Genomic DNA, 17,610 nt, shown 5'->3' with positions numbered 1-17,610 from the left:
GCAACCGGAAGGGCTACCATTCGCTCAACGTGCAGTTGGTGTGAGACCACAGGCAGCTCATCCAAGCTGTCAATGCCCGCTTTCCAGGCAGCAGCCACGATGCCTTCATCCTGCGCCAGACTTCTGTGGCAGACATGTTCCAGGCCCAGCCTCACCCACGAGGATGGCTTCTCGGGGACAAAGGCTATCCTTTGTGCACCTGGCTGGTGACCCCGCTCCGTGCGCCCAGCACCCCTGCTGAAGAGGGATACAATGACAGCCATCAAGCAACCAGGAACATCATTAAGCAAACAATCAGCGTCCTGAAGCAACGGTTCCGCTGTCTGGATCGTTCCGGAGGAGCCCTACAGTACTCGCCTGAGTGAGTCTCCCATTTCGTGGTCGTGTGCTGCATGCTGCACAACCTGGCTATCCGCAGGACTCAGCCACTGCCACCAGACATTGGAGGACCACCAGAGGAGGAGGAGGAGGAGGAGGAGGAGGAGGACCAGCACAGGAGGGAGGCAGAAAGTGCAAGGGCCGCCCGTCGGCAGCTTATTGCAAGTCAGTTCTAGGCCCCCTCTCAGGGAATGGCTTGTGCCAATGGCACAAGATGAATGTAGCCGCTCCACAAGCCCTCAGCCGAGCAGGGCAACCAGGACTTCCAAAAAAAAGCATGGACAGTGCGATTTCAGAAAATTTATTACTTTGATACCTCTGTGCCCTTCCCACATGACAAACTAATGGAGAGAAGCCCCCCCCAAAAAAACAAATAGACCAGTCTCGGCCTTTCCAAAAAAACAAATAGACCAGTCTCGGCCTTTACAAGTGAAACAAAACATTTGGCCACACCTTCTACTTTTTCCCCCGCGAGGGTGATGCGTTTCGCATCCGTGACTGGCCCCTGCCCGCCCTGCAGCTCCTCCTCAATGGGACCCCAGTGGCTGCAGCAAGGCTGGGGGAAGGCTGCTGAGGGTCAGATGGCGAGACGGCAGATGCCCTTGGGGGTCGGCCTGGACCAGCTCTGGGCCTGGAGGGGTCGGCTGCTGACTGCTCCAACTCTGCTTGGGCGGCAGCAGTCTGTCCAGCGGCTGGTGGCAGCTGCAATGGCGGAGTGGCAGTGTCGGCTGCAGGAATGCTGCCAACCTGACAGATCACAGGTACTCCCTGGTCGCCTGAGACATTGGCACTCGCACGGGCCAGCACTGCAGCATGCGCAGCAATCTGCTGAAGCACAGACTGCTGGGCTGCTGCGGCACGGCGAGTGCCCTGGCGATGCCTGGCTGATCCAGCGAGGGTGGCAGCAGTTAGTGCCCGTGTGGCCCTGGTCTGTGTCCGCATGACACCAGCCAGTGAATGCACGGCACGACTGAGCACTTGGCTAGAAGCCGCCTGTGCTGCCGCAAAGTCCTGCAGACTCCTGGCCTGTGCTGCACTGAATTGTTGCAGACTCCTGGCCTGTGCTGCCCCGAATTCCTGCACACTCCTTGACAGTGACTCTATGGAGTCAGGCATCCTTGCCACTGCAGCCATGAGCTCAGTGTGCCTGCGCTCAGCCTGGGCGGCCATTTCCGCTAGGAGCCGCACCTCCTCTGCGCTCACCGTAGCAGGACTGGAGGCCGCACTCACCCTCCGGGGAGAAGGCCGCCGAGCTTCCCCACCCCTCCCGCGTTGCTGCAGCCCGCTGGGCCCCGGAGCTTCACTCTCCTCCGACCCTTCCCCCCTGCTCCCCTCCAGGGAAGACGTGTCCCCATCATCGCCATGGGCTGCCTCGGCTGAGGGTGGCACTGATGGTCCGGCTTCCGCATCCTCCTCCTCGCCCTCCGATTCACTCACAGTGCCAGCTTGAGGGCCCGCCTCCTCACCTGGCGATTCAGCATCTGAAAGCAGGAAGGCACAAGAGTTGCTTTAGAGTGAGGACAGGGCGGCAGCGAGGGAGGCATAAGTGCTGCTATGCACTGCATTGGTCCGACAGTGGCAAAGGATGCTGTTCTGAGGCGCAAGTGGAAAGAGAGAGGTCAAAAAGGTGATGCCCTTACCATTGGGGCCCACAACAGGGTCGGCATCTCCACTGGCGACGGGGCCAATCAGCCGGCCTGACATAATGCGCTCCACACGCTGCTCCAGGTCAGAGAGCTGTTTGAGGTCAGGACGGCCTCCCCCGGTCTCACACTGCTGCCTTCGGTTGTGCGCCACCTTGCCCTGCAAGAGAAAGGACGGCCTCTAAGTACAGTGTGAAGCCCTGATCTTGTCTGCACTGCCTCCCATGGTGGACTAGCCCTGACAGTGTGAAGCCCTGATCTTGTCTGCACTGCCTCCCATGGTGGACTAGCCCTGACAGTGTGAAGCCCTGATCTTGTCTGCACTGCCTCCCATGGTGGAATAGCCCTGACAGTGTGTAAAGTCCTGAATGTGCAAGTGATTTTCATGACAGTCCCATAGCTGCTGGATGAGGGCTGGGCATTAGGGCTTTCAGGTCCCTTTGCCCATAAACTGAGGTGCACATGCAGGGATGAGGAGGACACTAGAAAGGGTACTCACCCTGACAACCCGAGTGAGGTCGTTGAACTTTTTTCGGCATTGTACAGGAGTCCTGGCAACCACGCTGTTGGAGGTCACCCTGTTTGACACCTCCCTCCAGGCTTTCCGACAGGCGCTGGGCAGCGGCCTCCTGCCACCTTCAGGGAACAGAACATGGCGCCTGCGCTCCACTGCGCCAACCAGCACCCTCAGGTCACCCTCGCTGAAGCGCTGCGCTCTCTCCCTGGCCTTCTCCATTGTCCTGGGCGTTGTACCGGCGCCAGAGTGTCTGCCTTCAATCAGCAACTCTCCGCACCTGCGCTGCGCCCGCCCTCGGGGGTATCGCCCCGGGCCGCCGGCTTAGCGCCTAATGATAGTCGTGCATCGCCTGTTTTAGCGCAGCAGCAACCTCTTGGGGCGATGCAACTGAATATCGGCGAAGGTGGCGCTAAGTTGCGCCGGGCGCAAACTTTAGCGGCCGCCCGGCTGTAGCGCCCCAAACGTGGCTATACTGAATTTCTAGGCCAGTGAGTGTTGTAGGGGCTGGAGGAGGTTACAGAGATAGGGAGGGTTGTAGGGGGCTGGAGGAAGTTAAAGAGATAGCGAGGGTTGTAGGGGCTGGAGGCGTTTACAGAGATGGGGAGGATTGTAGGGCCTGGAGAAGGTTACAGAGATAGGGAGTGTTGTAGGTGCTGGAGGAGTTTATAGGGATAGGGAGGGTTGTAGAGGCTGGAGGTGTTTACAGAGATAGGGAGGGTTGTAGGGGCTGGAGCATGTAACAGAGATAGGGAGCATTGTAGGGCTGGAGGAGGTTACAGAGATAGGGAGGGTTGTAGGGGGCTGGAGGAGGTAACAGAGATAGCGAGGGTTGTAGGTGCTGGAGGAGGTTACAGAGATAGGGACGGCTGTAGCGGGCTGCAGGAGGTTGCAGAGATAGGGAGGGTTGTGGAGCTGGAGCTGCTAACAGAGAAAGGGAGGGATGTAGGGGCTCGAGGATGTTACACAGATAGGGCGGTTTATAGGAGCTGGAGGAGGTTACAGAGATAGGGCGGGTTTTAGGGGCTGGAGGTGGTTACAGAGATAGGGCGTGTTGTATGGTGTTGGTAGTAGTTACAGAGATAGGGAGGTTTGTAGGGGGCTGGAGGAGGTTACAGAGATACGAAGGGTTGTAGTGGCTGGAGGAGGTTACAGAGATAGGGAGGGTTGTAGGAGCTGGAGGTGGTTACAGAGATAGTGAGGGTTGTAGGGGCTGGAGGAGGTTACAGAGATTGGGAGGGTTGTAAGAGCTGGAGGAGGTTACAGAGATAGGGAGGGTTGGAGTGGCTGGAGGAGGTTACAGAGATAGGGAAGGTTGTAGGTTCTGGAGGACGTTACACAGATAGGGAGGGTTTTAGAGGCTGGAGGTGGTTACAGAGATAGGGAGGGTTGTAGGGGCTGGAGTATGTTACAGAGATAGTGAGCGTTGTCGGGGCTGGAGGAGGTTACAGAGATAGGGAGGTTTGTAGAGGCTGGAGGAGGTCACAGAGATAGGGAGGGTTGTAGGGTCTGGAGGAGGTTACAGAGATAGGGAGGGTTGTAGGGGGCTGGAGGAGGTTAAAGAGATAGGGAGGGTTGTAGGGGCTGGAGGAGATTTCAGAGATAGGGAGGATTTAAGGCCTGGAGGAGGTTACAGAGATAGCGAGGTTTGTATGGGCTGGATGAAGTTACAGAGATAGGGAGGGTTGTAAGGGCTGGAGGAAGTTACAGAGATAGGGAGGGTTGTAGGTGCTGGAGGAGGTTACAGAGATAGGGACGGTTGTAGGGGGCTGGAGGATGTTACAGAGATAGGGAGTATTGTAGCGGGCTGGAGGAGGTTGCAGAGATAGGAAGGTTTGTGGAGCTGGAGTCAGTCAGAGGAGCAGGTTGTGTTGCCAGCTGCTCCTGCTGCTGTGGGGAGAGAGAATTGCAGACGGAGTGAATACACATGCTGAAGATGGGCTGCTGAGATTTTAGTGTTTTTAGTGTCTAAAGTGGGGGAAAAAAAAGTTTCATTTCATTTCAATTTTTAAAAAGGTTTTAAAATTAAATTTAGTTCTAGTTAAGTTAGTTTAGTTTAGGTTAGTTTAAGTTTAGATTAGTCTAAACAAAGTAGAGAAGGAAAAGACCGCCAGAAAGACTACCAAAGAAAAAAAAACACCCAGAGGAAAATAGAGGAAAAAAAAAAGCCAAAGCAAAAAAAAAAAAAGAAACAAGAGAAGAACTACACAAACCAGTGAACGGCAGCCACACGGGGCTTCAGCAGCGGTGTTTGAGTCGGCGGCATCGGGACCGAGTTCGAGGAGGCGAGGTGACTCGGGCCGCAGCCCAGCGGTCCAGCAACCGGCACAGCCGAGGGGACTCGGGCCACATCCCAGAAATCGGAACGCAGCCCGGCAACGGGCACAGCGGAGAGGACTCGGGCCACATCCCAGAAATCGGCACAGCCGAGGAGATCCGGAACGCAGCCCGGCAATCGGCACAGCGGAGAGGACTCGGGCCGCATCGCAGAAATCGGCACAGCCGAGGAGATTCGGAACGCAGCCCGGAAATCCAGCAATCAGCACAGCCGAGGGGACTCGGGCCACAGCCCAACAATCCAGCATGGGAAAGGCCCGAGGAGCCAGGCCAGCAGGCACAGAGACCTCTGAGGAGAAGGAGAGCAACCAGAAGGCTCGCAACCAAGACCGTGAGTACAGGGCCCAGGGAGGGAGGCCCAGGGAAAGGCCCGAGGAGCCAGGCCGAAACAGAGGCCCAGAGACCTCTGAGGGGGAGGGGAACAGCCCGAAGGCACCGGGAAACAGTGGCTCACAGACTCAGACCTGAGAAGGGTGAACCCAGGAGCCGAGGCCCAGGGACCACGGGGTCGGAGAGGGGGACCGGGAAAGTTCGCGAACAGGGAGAGGGTAACACCAAACCCGGGGCCCCAGAAAAGCTTATTCTAAGATCAACAATACTTTACCAAAAATGAGCGAATCAGAAGATCCACAACAGCCCCGCTTCCAGATTCCCCCCAACACCACAAAAAAAGCTATAAAAACGATCAAGCATGCTCAGATGAGAGAAAAACCAGAAACTCTCTTTACTGACTGTTACAACAATGGGACAAAAAGTAACCTCATATTCTACTCAGATCAGCCAGCGGCTTGGATCAGAGCAATAAAATCACACTATACCAGTGTTAAGCTAAAAAATACCGCAAATGGGTCCATAATGAAAATTAACACACCAGGAGACAGTTCAATCACGACTGTCAACGCGTACAATACCGGAACAATATTAGTGCAAGGCAACCTCGACAAATTTGCAACGGCCTTCAGGACACTGAAAAGATCAACTACGAGGGGAATGAACAGCCCCAGAGTGGCCCGCACTCCCCCCAACATTGACAACTTACCAGGAGAAAATCTGCATGGTCAAGGGATGAACGAGCCACACAGTTCAAACCAGACACTAACCCCGGGGAACCACAGCCACACGATACAACTGACAAACCCCAGCATAACTACCACGGAGGAAGCCACACATAGTTCCCCTACCATTCCCAGCCCACCAAGAGAAGAGCAGCATAGCCAGGAAGTGAGTGAGCCTTCCAGGGCCGACCAGCTTAGCCAGGAAGTGAGTGAGCCTTCCAGGGCCGACCAGACACATACCCCGGGATCACACAGCCAGATACAACCAAAAGATAAATTTTATCAATTAGAGATAGAGATGGTTAAACTTAGAGAGGAGGTCCTCAAATTGAATGACAAACAAAAGCAGGAGAGGGAGAGACACAAGAGAGAGCTGAATAGACTTGATAACCAGGTGAATCTACTTAAGAATCAGGTGAAAGAGCTGCAGGAAAAAGAAGAGAGCCATAGAGGAGAGAAAACACCATTAGACCAGCAACCAGAGACTAGAGATAAGACAAGACAGAGCCGGACGGAACGGCTGCACTCCCACACGGAACAAAAGCAACAGACACACAATACAAGGGGTGCCACACAGACCGACCAGCATGCTGACTCGCAATCTTCCCCCACCACCATGGAACCACAAGCGAGCCGCTCACAAGAGGTACGCACACACCAGACACCCCAGCCCAGCACACACACTATGAGTCCAGGCGAAAGCCACCAGACAGTAAACACAAACAAGGCTGACGTCGTAATACTCATAGACTCAAATGGGAAATTTCTATGGGAGAAAAAGCTCTTCCCTAGAAGTAAAGTAGAAAAGATTTGGTGCCCAACAACAGACAGAGCCATGGGATGGCTGACCAAAGCCAGATTAGGCTCCCCCCAACACATAATAATACACACGGGCACAAATGACCTAAAGGCCAAACAGAAAGAGGTAGCAACATCGCTCAGAGCAATGATTAGGAAGGCAAGCAGTACATTTCCAAACACTAGAATCACTGTTTCCACAATATTGCCGAGAACAGACTTCAACAACAACACAATTCATGAGATAAATGCCAGCATAGCAACAGAATGCGAATCAAACCACAACGTACACCTGGCCCAACACCCCACCCTCGATGAAGAATGTCTTTACGACCACGTCCACATCCAAAGGCAAAAAATATCGATCTTTGCTAAAGCCCTGAAGGACGTCGCTTTTAACCGGGTCCATACCCAGACTCCAAGAGGACCCCCCCCCGACCACCAGAGATCAGCGGGGTACATATCAGGAACACTACAAAGACCACCACCACACCAACCGAGACCGGAGAGGATCCCCATGCAAAACAACATTATCAGACCTGCACCACTCCTGTCCCACAGGGGAATAGGACCGCTACCAGCCAGACAGAGGGAGAGATGCACAGGACGTACGCAATACCTCAGACAGAAACAATCCATTAAGAGACAATAAGCAGATGTGCAGCAGCATCTACTTCCGCCTTATGGATCAAGGACTAATTAATAGAAAGAACTGTAACCAAATTGTATTAACTTTTGTAGACAACTGGGGTGATCTTTTTTTTCCCCACACTTAGACACGACAAACACGTACCACTCTTTAACCTATCATAGAAAAAGATAAAACTTAACATGAAATCCTTATATATTTCGACCTGGAATATCCAAGGTCTACGCTCTTCACTGCGAGAAGTGAAGAGTAGGACCCCAGAGTTCATAGAGGAAACTAAAGATCTAGATATTATCATTTTACAGGAAACTTGGTATAAAGGAAAAGGACACACCGGCTGTCCCCAAGGGTACACTGAGCTAGTGGTCCCCTCCAATAAATTACCAAGTGTAACCCAAGGCAGAGACTCCGGAGGCATACTGATCTGGTTTAAAACAGAACTTAAGAATTACATCAAATTTATAAAAAAGGGCGAAAACCATATGTGGCTCAAACTTGAGAGGGAGATTATCTCAAACACCCAAGATGTTTACATTTGCGCACTTTATATCCCTCCAATCGATTCCCCGTACTACAAAGAGGACACCTTCTCCAACATGGAGGGGGAAATTATCCAATACCAGGCCCAGGGGAACGTGTTGATCTGTGGGGACCTCAATTCAAGAACGGGCGAAGAACCAGACTTCACCAATAATCAGGGAAACAATTACGTATTCAGGAATAACCACTTTGACATCCCTTCCCTTCCATACAGGCATAACTGCGACAAGCAGTCAAATACCAACGGTAAACAGCTACTACAGCTCTGTCGAAACCTGGGTCTGTACATTGTCAATGGTAGGTTCATAGGAGACCTCCTAGGAAGATCGACCTACTGCTCACCTCTTGGCTGCAGCACAGTAGACTATATGATTACAGACTTGGACCCATCCTCTTTCAGAGCATTCACAGTCAAACCACAAACAACACTGTCAGATCACAGTCAAATTACTATGTTTCTCAAAAAGACAGAAACAAACAACATAGAAACACAACCCAGTAAACTGTACAACACCAAAAAATCGTACAGATGGGCCAAAAACGACACAGAAAAATACCAGAAAACAATTAGCAATGCATCAACTCAAGCTCTCTTAGACACCTTTCTGGATAACATATACACTCACAATAAAGAAGGCGTAAACCGGGCAGTTAGTAAACTAAACAATATTTTTGATAATTTGGCAACAAATGCAAACTTGAAAGCTCGCAAGAACAAACCCAAAACAAAAAACTATGAAAAATGGTTTGACCATGATTGCCATAACATGAGGAAAAAACTTAGAAAACTATCAAACCAAAAACACAGACATCCAGAAAACGAGGAATTACGCCTTACTTATTGTCAGACGCTAACACAATACAGAAACACACTCAGGACCAAAAAAGAGCAATTTATTAAGAATACACTCAGCTCCATGGAGGAATCCATTGAGTCGAATTGTTTCTGGGACAACTTGAAAACACTACACAAAAAACAACACGACGATTTGTCCATTCAAAATGGGGACACATGGGTAAACCACTTTGAAAAATTATACCAGAAAAACACACTAGGACCAGAGCAACACCAAATACGCAAAAAACTTGAAAAGCTTGAAATGGCCATAAAAGATAACCAAAACCCGCTAGACGCCATAATAACAGAAAAAGAACTTCTTGAAAAACTCAAGGACCTGCGACCAGGAAAAGCTTGCGGGACAGACGGCATACTAAACGAGATGATTAAACACGCAGACGACAAACTGAAACTGGCTATCCTAAAACTCTTCAACTTGGTTCTGAGTGTCGGTTATTTCCCTGACATCTGGAACAAAGGACTCATAACACCCATATACAAAAGTGGGGACAAAATCGACCCAAACAACTATCGAGGCATCTGTGTAAACAGTAACCTGGGGAAGGTATTCTGTAGCATCATAAACAAAAGACTTATAAACTTCCTTGAAGAGCACAATGTCTTGAGTAAAAGCCAAATTGGATTCCTGCCAAACTATAGAACATCCGATCATATCTTCACCCTACAGACCCTAATTGACAAACACGTTCACCATAACAAAAGCAAAATCTACGCATGCTTTGTAGATTTCCAGAAGGCTTTCGACTCCATCTGGCATGACGGTTTATTCCTGAAACTTATCGAAAGCGGGGTAGGAGGTAAAACATATGATGTAATTAAATCAATGTATACAAACAATAAATGTGCAGTTAAAATTGGAGACAAACAAACAAAATACTTCCCACAGGGGCGGGGGGTGACGCAGGGCTCGCCAATCTCACCGACACTCTTTAATATTTACATTAATGGATTGGCAAAACTACTTGAACAATCTACAGCACCCGGCCTCACCCTATATGAATCCAAGGTTAAATTCCTCCTCTATGCCGACGACCTGGTTCTGCTGTCACCAACTAAGGAGGGTCTACAGCAGAACCTGGACCTGCTGGAGTCGTACTGCCAGACTTGGGCCCTGACAATAAATCCCCAAAAAACCAAAGTCCTTGTGTTCCAGCAAAGATCCAAACAACATGGACCCACAATAAATTTCAGAGTAGGAACAACCAAAATTGAACAAACCACTCACTACACATACTTGGGCTTAAAAATCAGTTCTACGGGAAACTTCAAACTGGCTGTGAATGAACTGAAAGAGAAAGCAAGAAGGGCTTTCTATGCCATCAAAAAATCAATCCAAATAGAAATCCCAATTAGCATTTGGCTCAAAATTTTCAAATCAGTAATTGAACCAATTGCACTCTATGGCAGTGAGGTCTGGGGACCACTAACACAACAAGATTTTGCAAAATGGGACAAACACCCAATTGAGATCCTACATGCGGAATTCTGTAAAAGTATCCTCCGGACTCAAAGGAAAACAGTAAACAACGCATGCAGGGCGGAACTAGGCCAATACCCATTAATAATCACTATCCAAAAAAGAGCCACCAAATTTTGGAATCACCTACAAATGAGCAACCCCCAATGCTATCACTACGACGCCCTGAAATGCCAAGAGCTGACCATAAAGAAGAATACCCTCAGTCAACTAGTCCTGGGACTCAATAAAGTAACTAATAACAATACTAACAATAACCAGCCCCAGGACAGTGACAGGGTAACACAAAGAATTCGACCCAACACAATCGTCGCTAAGCAAAAGGAAAAATATCTGTCATATTGGGCAGAAACAACAAAAACCCAAAGCAAACTCAATTGCTACTTGGCCCTAAACAGACAATACAACATAGCTGATTACCTGACCATGGTAAAGGATAACAAACTGAGAAGAACCTTGACAAGGTACAGACTTAGCGAACATAGCCTAGCGATCGAAAAAGGCAGACACAGGCAGACCAGGCTGCCAAGAGAAGACAGGATATGCTCTCACTGCAGTCAGGGAGTAGTTGAGACAGAGATGCACTTCCTCACAGCCTGTGGAAAATATCAGGGCATCAGAGAGAATTTCTATCAAAAATTCTCACAAATATGCCCTGAATTCAGAAATCTGACTGACAACCAAAAACTCCCATTCCTACTGGGGGAGGAGAGAAGCTGTGTAACACTGGCGGCACACTATGTTACAGCTTGCCATGAACAGAGGGACAACCAGTAAACTAAGACAAGAGTATATATAAACAAGGCGAAAATATATTTATAAACTCAGGGATATACCTGTTTATACACTGTATGAATGGAACCGCGTTTATGTGTTCAACCATAAATGTATTTTGATGCTTTGGCAACATAAGATGTACCTTATCATGCCAATAAAGCGATTTGTATTGTATTGTATTGTATTGCTAACTGAGATAGGGAGGGTTGTTGGGGGCTTGAGGATTTTACTCAGATAGGGCGGTTTGTAGGGGCTGGAGGAGGTTACAGAGATAGGGAGGGTTGCAGGGGCTGGAGGAGGTTACAGAGATATGGCGGGTTTTAGGGGCTGGAGGTGGTTACACAGATAGGGACGGTTGTAGGGGGCTGGAGGATGTTACAGAGTTAGGGAGGGTTGTAGGGGGCTGGAGGAGGTTACTGTGATAGGGAGGATTGTAGGTTCTGGAGGAGGTTACTGAGATAGGGAGGCTTGTAGGCGCTGGAGGAGGTTACAGAGATAGGGAGGGTTTTAGGGGCTGGATGAGGTTACAGAGATAGGGAGTGTTCTGGGGGCTGGAGGAGGTTGCAGAGATAGGGAGGGTTGTGGGGCTGGAGTAGCTAACAGAGATAGGGACAGCAGTAGGGGCTCGAGGATGTTACAGAGCTAGGGCAGTTTGTAGGGGCTGGAGGATGTTACAGAGATAGGGAGGGTTGTAGGGGCTGGAGGAGGTTACAGAGATAGGGCGGGTTTTAGGGGCTGGAGGTGGTAACAGACATAGGGCGTGTTGTATGGTGTTGGAAGATGTTACAGAGATAGGGATGTTTGTAGGGTGCTGGAGGAGGTTACAGAGATAGGGAGGGTTGTAGGGCTGGAGGAGGTTACAGATATAGGGAGGTTTGTAGGGCTGGAGGAGGTTACGTAGATAGCGAGGGTTGTAGGAGCTGGAGTTGGTTACAGAGATAGGGAGGGTTTTAGGGGCTGGAGGAGATTACACAGATAAGGAGGGTTGTAAGAGCTGGAGGAGGTTACAGAGATAGGGAGGGTTGTAGGTGCTGGAGGAAGTTACAGAGATAGGGAGGGTTGTAGGGGGCTGGAGGAGGTTACAGAGATAGGGAAGGTTGTAGGGGGCTGGAGGATGTTACAGAGATAGGGAGAGTTGTAGGGGCTGGAGGAGGTTACAGAGATAGAGAGGTTTGTAATATCTGGAGGAGTTTACAGAGATAGGGAGTGTTGTAGGGGGCTGGAGGATTTTACAGAGATAGGGATGATTGTAGGGCCTGGAGGAGGATACAGAGATAGGGAGTGTTGTAGGGGCTGGAGGAGGTTACAGAGATAGGGAGGTTTGTAGAGGCTGGAGGAGGTTACAGAGATAGGGAGGGTTGTAGGGTCTGGAGGAGGTTACAGAGATAGGGAGGGCTGTAGTGGGCTGGAGGAGGTTTACAGAGATAGCGAGGGTTGTAAGGGCTGGAGGAGGTTACAGAGATAGGGCGGGTTGTAGGTGCTGGAGGAGGTTACAGAGATAGTGACGGTTGTAGGGGGCTGGATGATGTTACAGAGATAGGGAGTGTTGTATGGGCTGGACGAGGTTACTGAGATAGGGAGGACTGTAGGGGCTGGAGTAGGTTACAGAGATAGGGATTGTTATAGGTGCTGGAGGAGGTTACAGAGATAGGGAGGGTTGTAGGGGCTGGATGAGGTTACAGAGTTGGGGAGTGTTGTAGCGGGCTGGAGGAGGTTGCAGAGATAGGGAGGGTTGTGGAGCTGGAGTTGCTAACAGAGATAGGGAGGGATGTCGGGGCTCGAGCATGTTACACAGATAGGGCAGTTTGTAGGGGCTGCAGGATGTTACAGAGATAGGGAGGGTTGTAGGGGCTGGAGGAGGTTACAGAGATAGGGCGTGTTGTATGGTGTTGGAAGATGTTACAGAGATAGGGATGTTTGTAGGGTGCTGGAGGAGGTTACAGAGATAGGGAGGGTTGTAGGGCTGGAGGAGGTTACATAGATAGGGAGGGTTGTAGGAGCCGGAGGTGGTTACAGAGATAGGGAGGGTTTTAGGGGCTGGAGGAGGTTACAGAGATAGGAAGGGTTTTAGGGGCTGGAGGAGATTACACAGATAGGGAGGGCTGTAGGGCTGGAGATGGTTACAGATATAGGGAGGGTTGAAGGGGTTGGAGGAAGTTACAGAGATCTGGGAGGGATGTAGGGCTGGAGGAGGTTACAGAGATATGGAGGGTTGTAGGGCTGGAGGAGGTTACAGAGATTGGGAGGGTTGTAAGAGCTTCACAGAACTTCACAGAAACCCCACAGTGCAGATAGAGACCATTTCGGCCCATCGAGCTTGCACCGACACATATCCCACCCGATCCCCGTAACCCCTACACCGACACATATCCCACCCTATCCCCGTAACCCCACGTATTTAATCCCCCTGACACTAAGTGTCAATTTATCATAGCCAATCAACCTAACCCGCACATCTTTGGACTGTGGGAGGAAACCGGAGCACCCGGAGGAAACCCACGCAAACACGGGGAGAATGTGCAAACTCCACACAGACAGTCGCCCGAGGCCGGATTCGAACCCGGGTCCCTGGTGCTGTGAGGCAACAGTGCTAACCACTATGCCACCGTTACAGAGATAGGGAGGGTTGTAGGGGCTGGAGGAGGTTACAGAGATAGGGCGGGTTGTAGGTGCTGGAAGAGGTTACAGAGATAGTGACGGTTGTAGGGGGCTGGATGATGTTACAGAGATAGGGAGTGTTGTATGGGCTGGATGAGATTACTGAGATAGGGAGGACTGTAGGGGCTGGAGTAGGTTACAGAGATAGGGATTGTTATAGGTGCTGGAGGAGGTTACAGAGATAGGGAGGGTTGTAGTGGCTGGTTGAGGTTACAGAGTTGGGGAGTGTTGTAGCGGGCTGGAGGAGGTTGCAGAGATAGGGAGGGTTGTGGAGCTGGAGTTGCTAACAGAGATAGGGAGGGATGTAGGGGCTCGAGCATGTTACACAGATAGGGCAGTTTGTAGGGGCTGCAGGATGTTACAGAGATAGGGAGGGTTGTAGGGGCTGGAGGAGGTTACAGAGTTAGGGTGGGTTTTAGGGGCTGGAGGTGGTAACAGAGATAGGGCGTGTTGTATGGTGTTGGAAGATGTTACAGAGATAGGGATGTTTGTAGGGTGCTGGAGGAGGTTACAGAGATAGGGAGGGTTGTAGGGCTGGAGGAGGTTACATAGATAGGGAGGGTTGTAGGAGCCGGAGGTGGTTACAGAGATAGGGAGGGTTTTAGGGGCTGGAGGAAATTACACAGATAGGGAGGGTTGTAGGGCTGGAGGAGGTTACAGAGAAAGGGAGGGTTGAAGGGGTTGGAGGAAGTTACAGAGATAGGGAGGGTTGTAGGGGGCTGGAGGAGGTTACAGAGATAGGGAGGGTTGTAGGGGGCTGGAGGAGGTTACAGAGGTAGGGCGGTTTGTAGGGGCTGGAGGAAGTTACAGAGATAGGGAGGTTTGTAACATCTGGAGAAGTTTACAGAGATAGAGAGTGTTGTAGGGGCTGGAGGAGGTTACAGAGATAGTGAGAGTTGTAGGGGCTGGAGTAGGTTACAGAGATAGGGAGGTTTGTAACATCTGGAGAAGTTTACAGAGATAGAGAGTGTTGTAGGGGCTGGAGGAGGTTACAGAGATAGTGAGAGTTGTAGGGGGCTGGAGGAGGTTACAGAGGTAGGGAGGGTTGTAGGGGCTGGAGGAGGTTACAGAGATAGGGAGGTTTGTAGGGGGCTGGAGGAGGTTACAGAGATAGGGAGGGTTGTAGGGGCTGGAGGAGGTTACAGAGATAGGGAGGGTTGTAGGGGCTGGAGGAGGTTACAGAGATAGGGAGGGTTGTAGGGGCTGGAGGAGGTTACAGAGATAGGGAGGGTTGTAGGGGGCTGGAGGAGGTTACAGAGGTAGGGAGGGTTGTAGGGGCTGGAGGAGGTTACAGAGATAGGGAGGTTTGTAGAGGCTGGAGGAGGTTACAGAGATAGGGAGGGTTGTAGGGTCTGGAGGAGGTTACAGAGATAGGGAGGGCTGTAGTGGGCTGGAGGAGGTTACAGAGATAGCGAGGGTTGTAGGGGCTGGACGAGTTGACAGAGATATGGAGGATTGTATGGCCTGGAGGAGGTTACAGAGATAGCGAGGTTTGCAGGGGCTGGAGGAGGTTACAGAGATAGGGAGGGTTGTAGGGGCTGGAGGAGGTTACAGAGATAGGGAGGGTTGTAGGGGGCTGGAGGAGGTTACAGAGCTATGGAGGGTTGTAGGGTCTGGAGGATTTTACAGAGATAGGAGGGTTGTAGGGGCTGGAGGAGGTTACACAGATAGGGAGGGTTGTCGGGGCTGGAGGAGCTTATAGAGATAGGGAGGGTTGTAGTGCGGATACAGGTGATGTTACACAGTTGGAATTATCGTGCCGATCTCCGTGACTGGGGTGAACACTGATGGACTCTTCCCTCTCTTTCTCTCTCTTTCTCTCTCGCTCTCTCTCTCCATCGCTTCAGGTTGGACATCTCAAATGGAGCTTGAGGATCTTCAACTGGCCAACCTCAGCGAGGTTGCTCAGGAGGTCATGGTGACTGCAGTCCATCCCGGCGTTCAAAGAGCGATGCACGCCTTCACCACGACGATCTACTTCATCACTTTCATCTTGGGCGTGACGGGCAACGGACTGGTTATCTGGGCGGCCGGCTTCAAGATGAAACGAACGGCCAACACGGTCTGGTTCCTGGGCCTCGCGGTCGCCGACTTCACCTTCGCCCTGCTCCTGCCGCTTTCCATCGCCTACATCCTTCTGGGCTTCCACTGGCCATTCGGCCGGGCGCTCTGCAAGCTGAGCAGTGGGGCGGGTGTGCTGACCGTGTACGCCAGCGTGCTGACGCTGGCCGCCATCAGCGTGGACCGCTGCATCTCGGTGACGCTGCCCATATGGTCCCAGAACCACCGCGGGCCGCGCCTGTCCTCCCTGCTCAGCCTGGGGGTGTGGCTGGCGGCCGCCGCCCTGAGCGCGCCGCTTTTCGCCTACCGGGACACGGCAGACTGGGGCAACCGCACCACGTGCTACACCAGCTTCCTGCTGGAGAGCGAGCAGGAGGCGCTGGACGACGTGGAATATGGAGACGAGGATTACGAGGAGCTGGTGGAGGCCGCGAACAACTTGATGGCCGCCAGGCACCGTTCGGTCACTCTTGCCCGCTTCTATGGCGGGTTCCTGCTCCCGCTCCTGGCCATTTGCGTCAGCTACGCCGTCATCGGGCTGCGGCTGAGGCGCAACCGGCTGGCGGCCCGCGGCAAGCCCTTCAAGGTCATCGCCGCCGTCATTGCGGCCTTCGTCCTGTGCTGGACGCCCTACCAGGTCTTCATGTTGCTGGAGCTGTCCCGCCCGGATGAGGAGGAGGAGCTGCCGTTGGCACTGAGCGTGGGCATCCCGCTCAGCAGCAGCCTCGCCTGCATCAACAGCTGCCTCAACCCCATCCTCTACATCTGTATGGGGCAGGATTTCAGGGACAACCTCAAGAGGTCACTCCGCAAGGCCCTGGAGAACGCCCTGAAGGATGACTCGGCCCAGTTCTCCCACTCGGGCAGGAGCAGGACCAAGTCCCTGGTGCTGGGAGACGAGGCCAGCGTTTCCGTTTAACTCTTTTGGTGCCCGGTTTCTTGGGTGGGACTTGGGGTGGGGGACTGTGATTAGAGTCAACACACACCTCACACACACACATAGAAACATAGAAGATAGGAGCAGGAGGAGGCCATTTAATGAGATCATGGCTGATCATCCAAATTCAGTACCCTGTCCCTGCCTTCTCCCCATATCTCTGGATCCCTTTAGACTTAAGAAATATATCCAACTCCTTCTTGAATATATTTAATAAGTTGGCCTCAACTGCCTTGTGGTAAAGAATTCCACAGGTTCACCACTCTCTGAGTGAAGAAATTCCTCCTCATCTCAGTCCTAAATGGCTTACCCCTTATCCTTAGACTGTGACCCCCTCAGTTAAGGCGACCAAATCAGCAGGATTAAAGCAAAGGCCGATCGCTCAGGCTGCACACTTGGCCCACACACGGACAAGGTTCAGGGCAAAGATCTCCTGCATTGATATAGCGCCTTGAATGTAGCAAAACATCCCAAGGTGCTTCACAAGAGCGGTTATCAAACAATGATTGACACCGAACCACATACTGAGATAGTATTACGGAAGACTTGCATTTCTACAGAACTCAGCACGTCCCAAATACTTTACAGCCAATGAAGTACTTTTTTTGAAGTGTGGCCATTGTTGTAATGTAGGAAACGCAGCAGCCAATTTGTGCACAGCAAGCTCCCACAAACAACAATGTCAGAGTGGTCAGATCATTTGTTTTAGTGATGCTGGTTGAGGGATAGATATCGGCCCCAGGACAATGGGGAGAACTCCCCCCTGCTCTTCTTCAAAATAGTAGCCATGGCCTCAGTGCGGCGCTCCCTCAGTACTGCCCCTCTGACAGTGCGGCGCTCCCTCAGTACTGCCCCTCTGACAGTGTGGCACTCCCTCAGTACTGACCCTCCGACAGCGCAGCGCTCCCTCAGTACTGCCCCTCCGAC

At 51.6% G+C, this 17,610-nt stretch overlaps 1 protein-coding gene across 1 annotated transcript; it reads left to right on the top strand.

Annotated features, from left to right (window-relative positions):
- Window positions 1-15,546: 15,546 nt before the first annotated feature.
- Window positions 15,547-16,669, top strand: LOC147110105 (chemerin-like receptor 1). Its single transcript, XM_086004244.1, has one exon. The coding sequence runs from the start codon at window positions 15,547-15,549 to the stop codon at window positions 16,663-16,665; it is 1,119 nt and encodes a 372-aa protein (XP_085860370.1). The 3' UTR covers window positions 16,666-16,669.
- The last annotated feature ends 941 nt before the right edge of the window (window positions 16,670-17,610 follow it).

The sequence above is a fragment of the Somniosus microcephalus genome, chromosome 12, assembly GCF_052327205.1.
Source record: "Somniosus microcephalus isolate GS21.2 chromosome 12, FLI_Smic_1.0, whole genome shotgun sequence".
Classification (NCBI taxonomy): Eukaryota; Metazoa; Chordata; class Chondrichthyes; order Squaliformes; family Somniosidae; genus Somniosus; species Somniosus microcephalus.
Note: the sequence above shows the minus strand (reverse complement) of the source record. Positions and strands in the feature narration are given on the sequence as shown.

Bases quoted from the DNA above. Each gene is read 5' to 3' on its own strand.
- LOC147110105 (XM_086004244.1), top strand. From the start codon at position 15,547: ATGGAGCTTGAGGATCTTCAACTGGCCAACCTCAGCGAGGTTGCTCAG.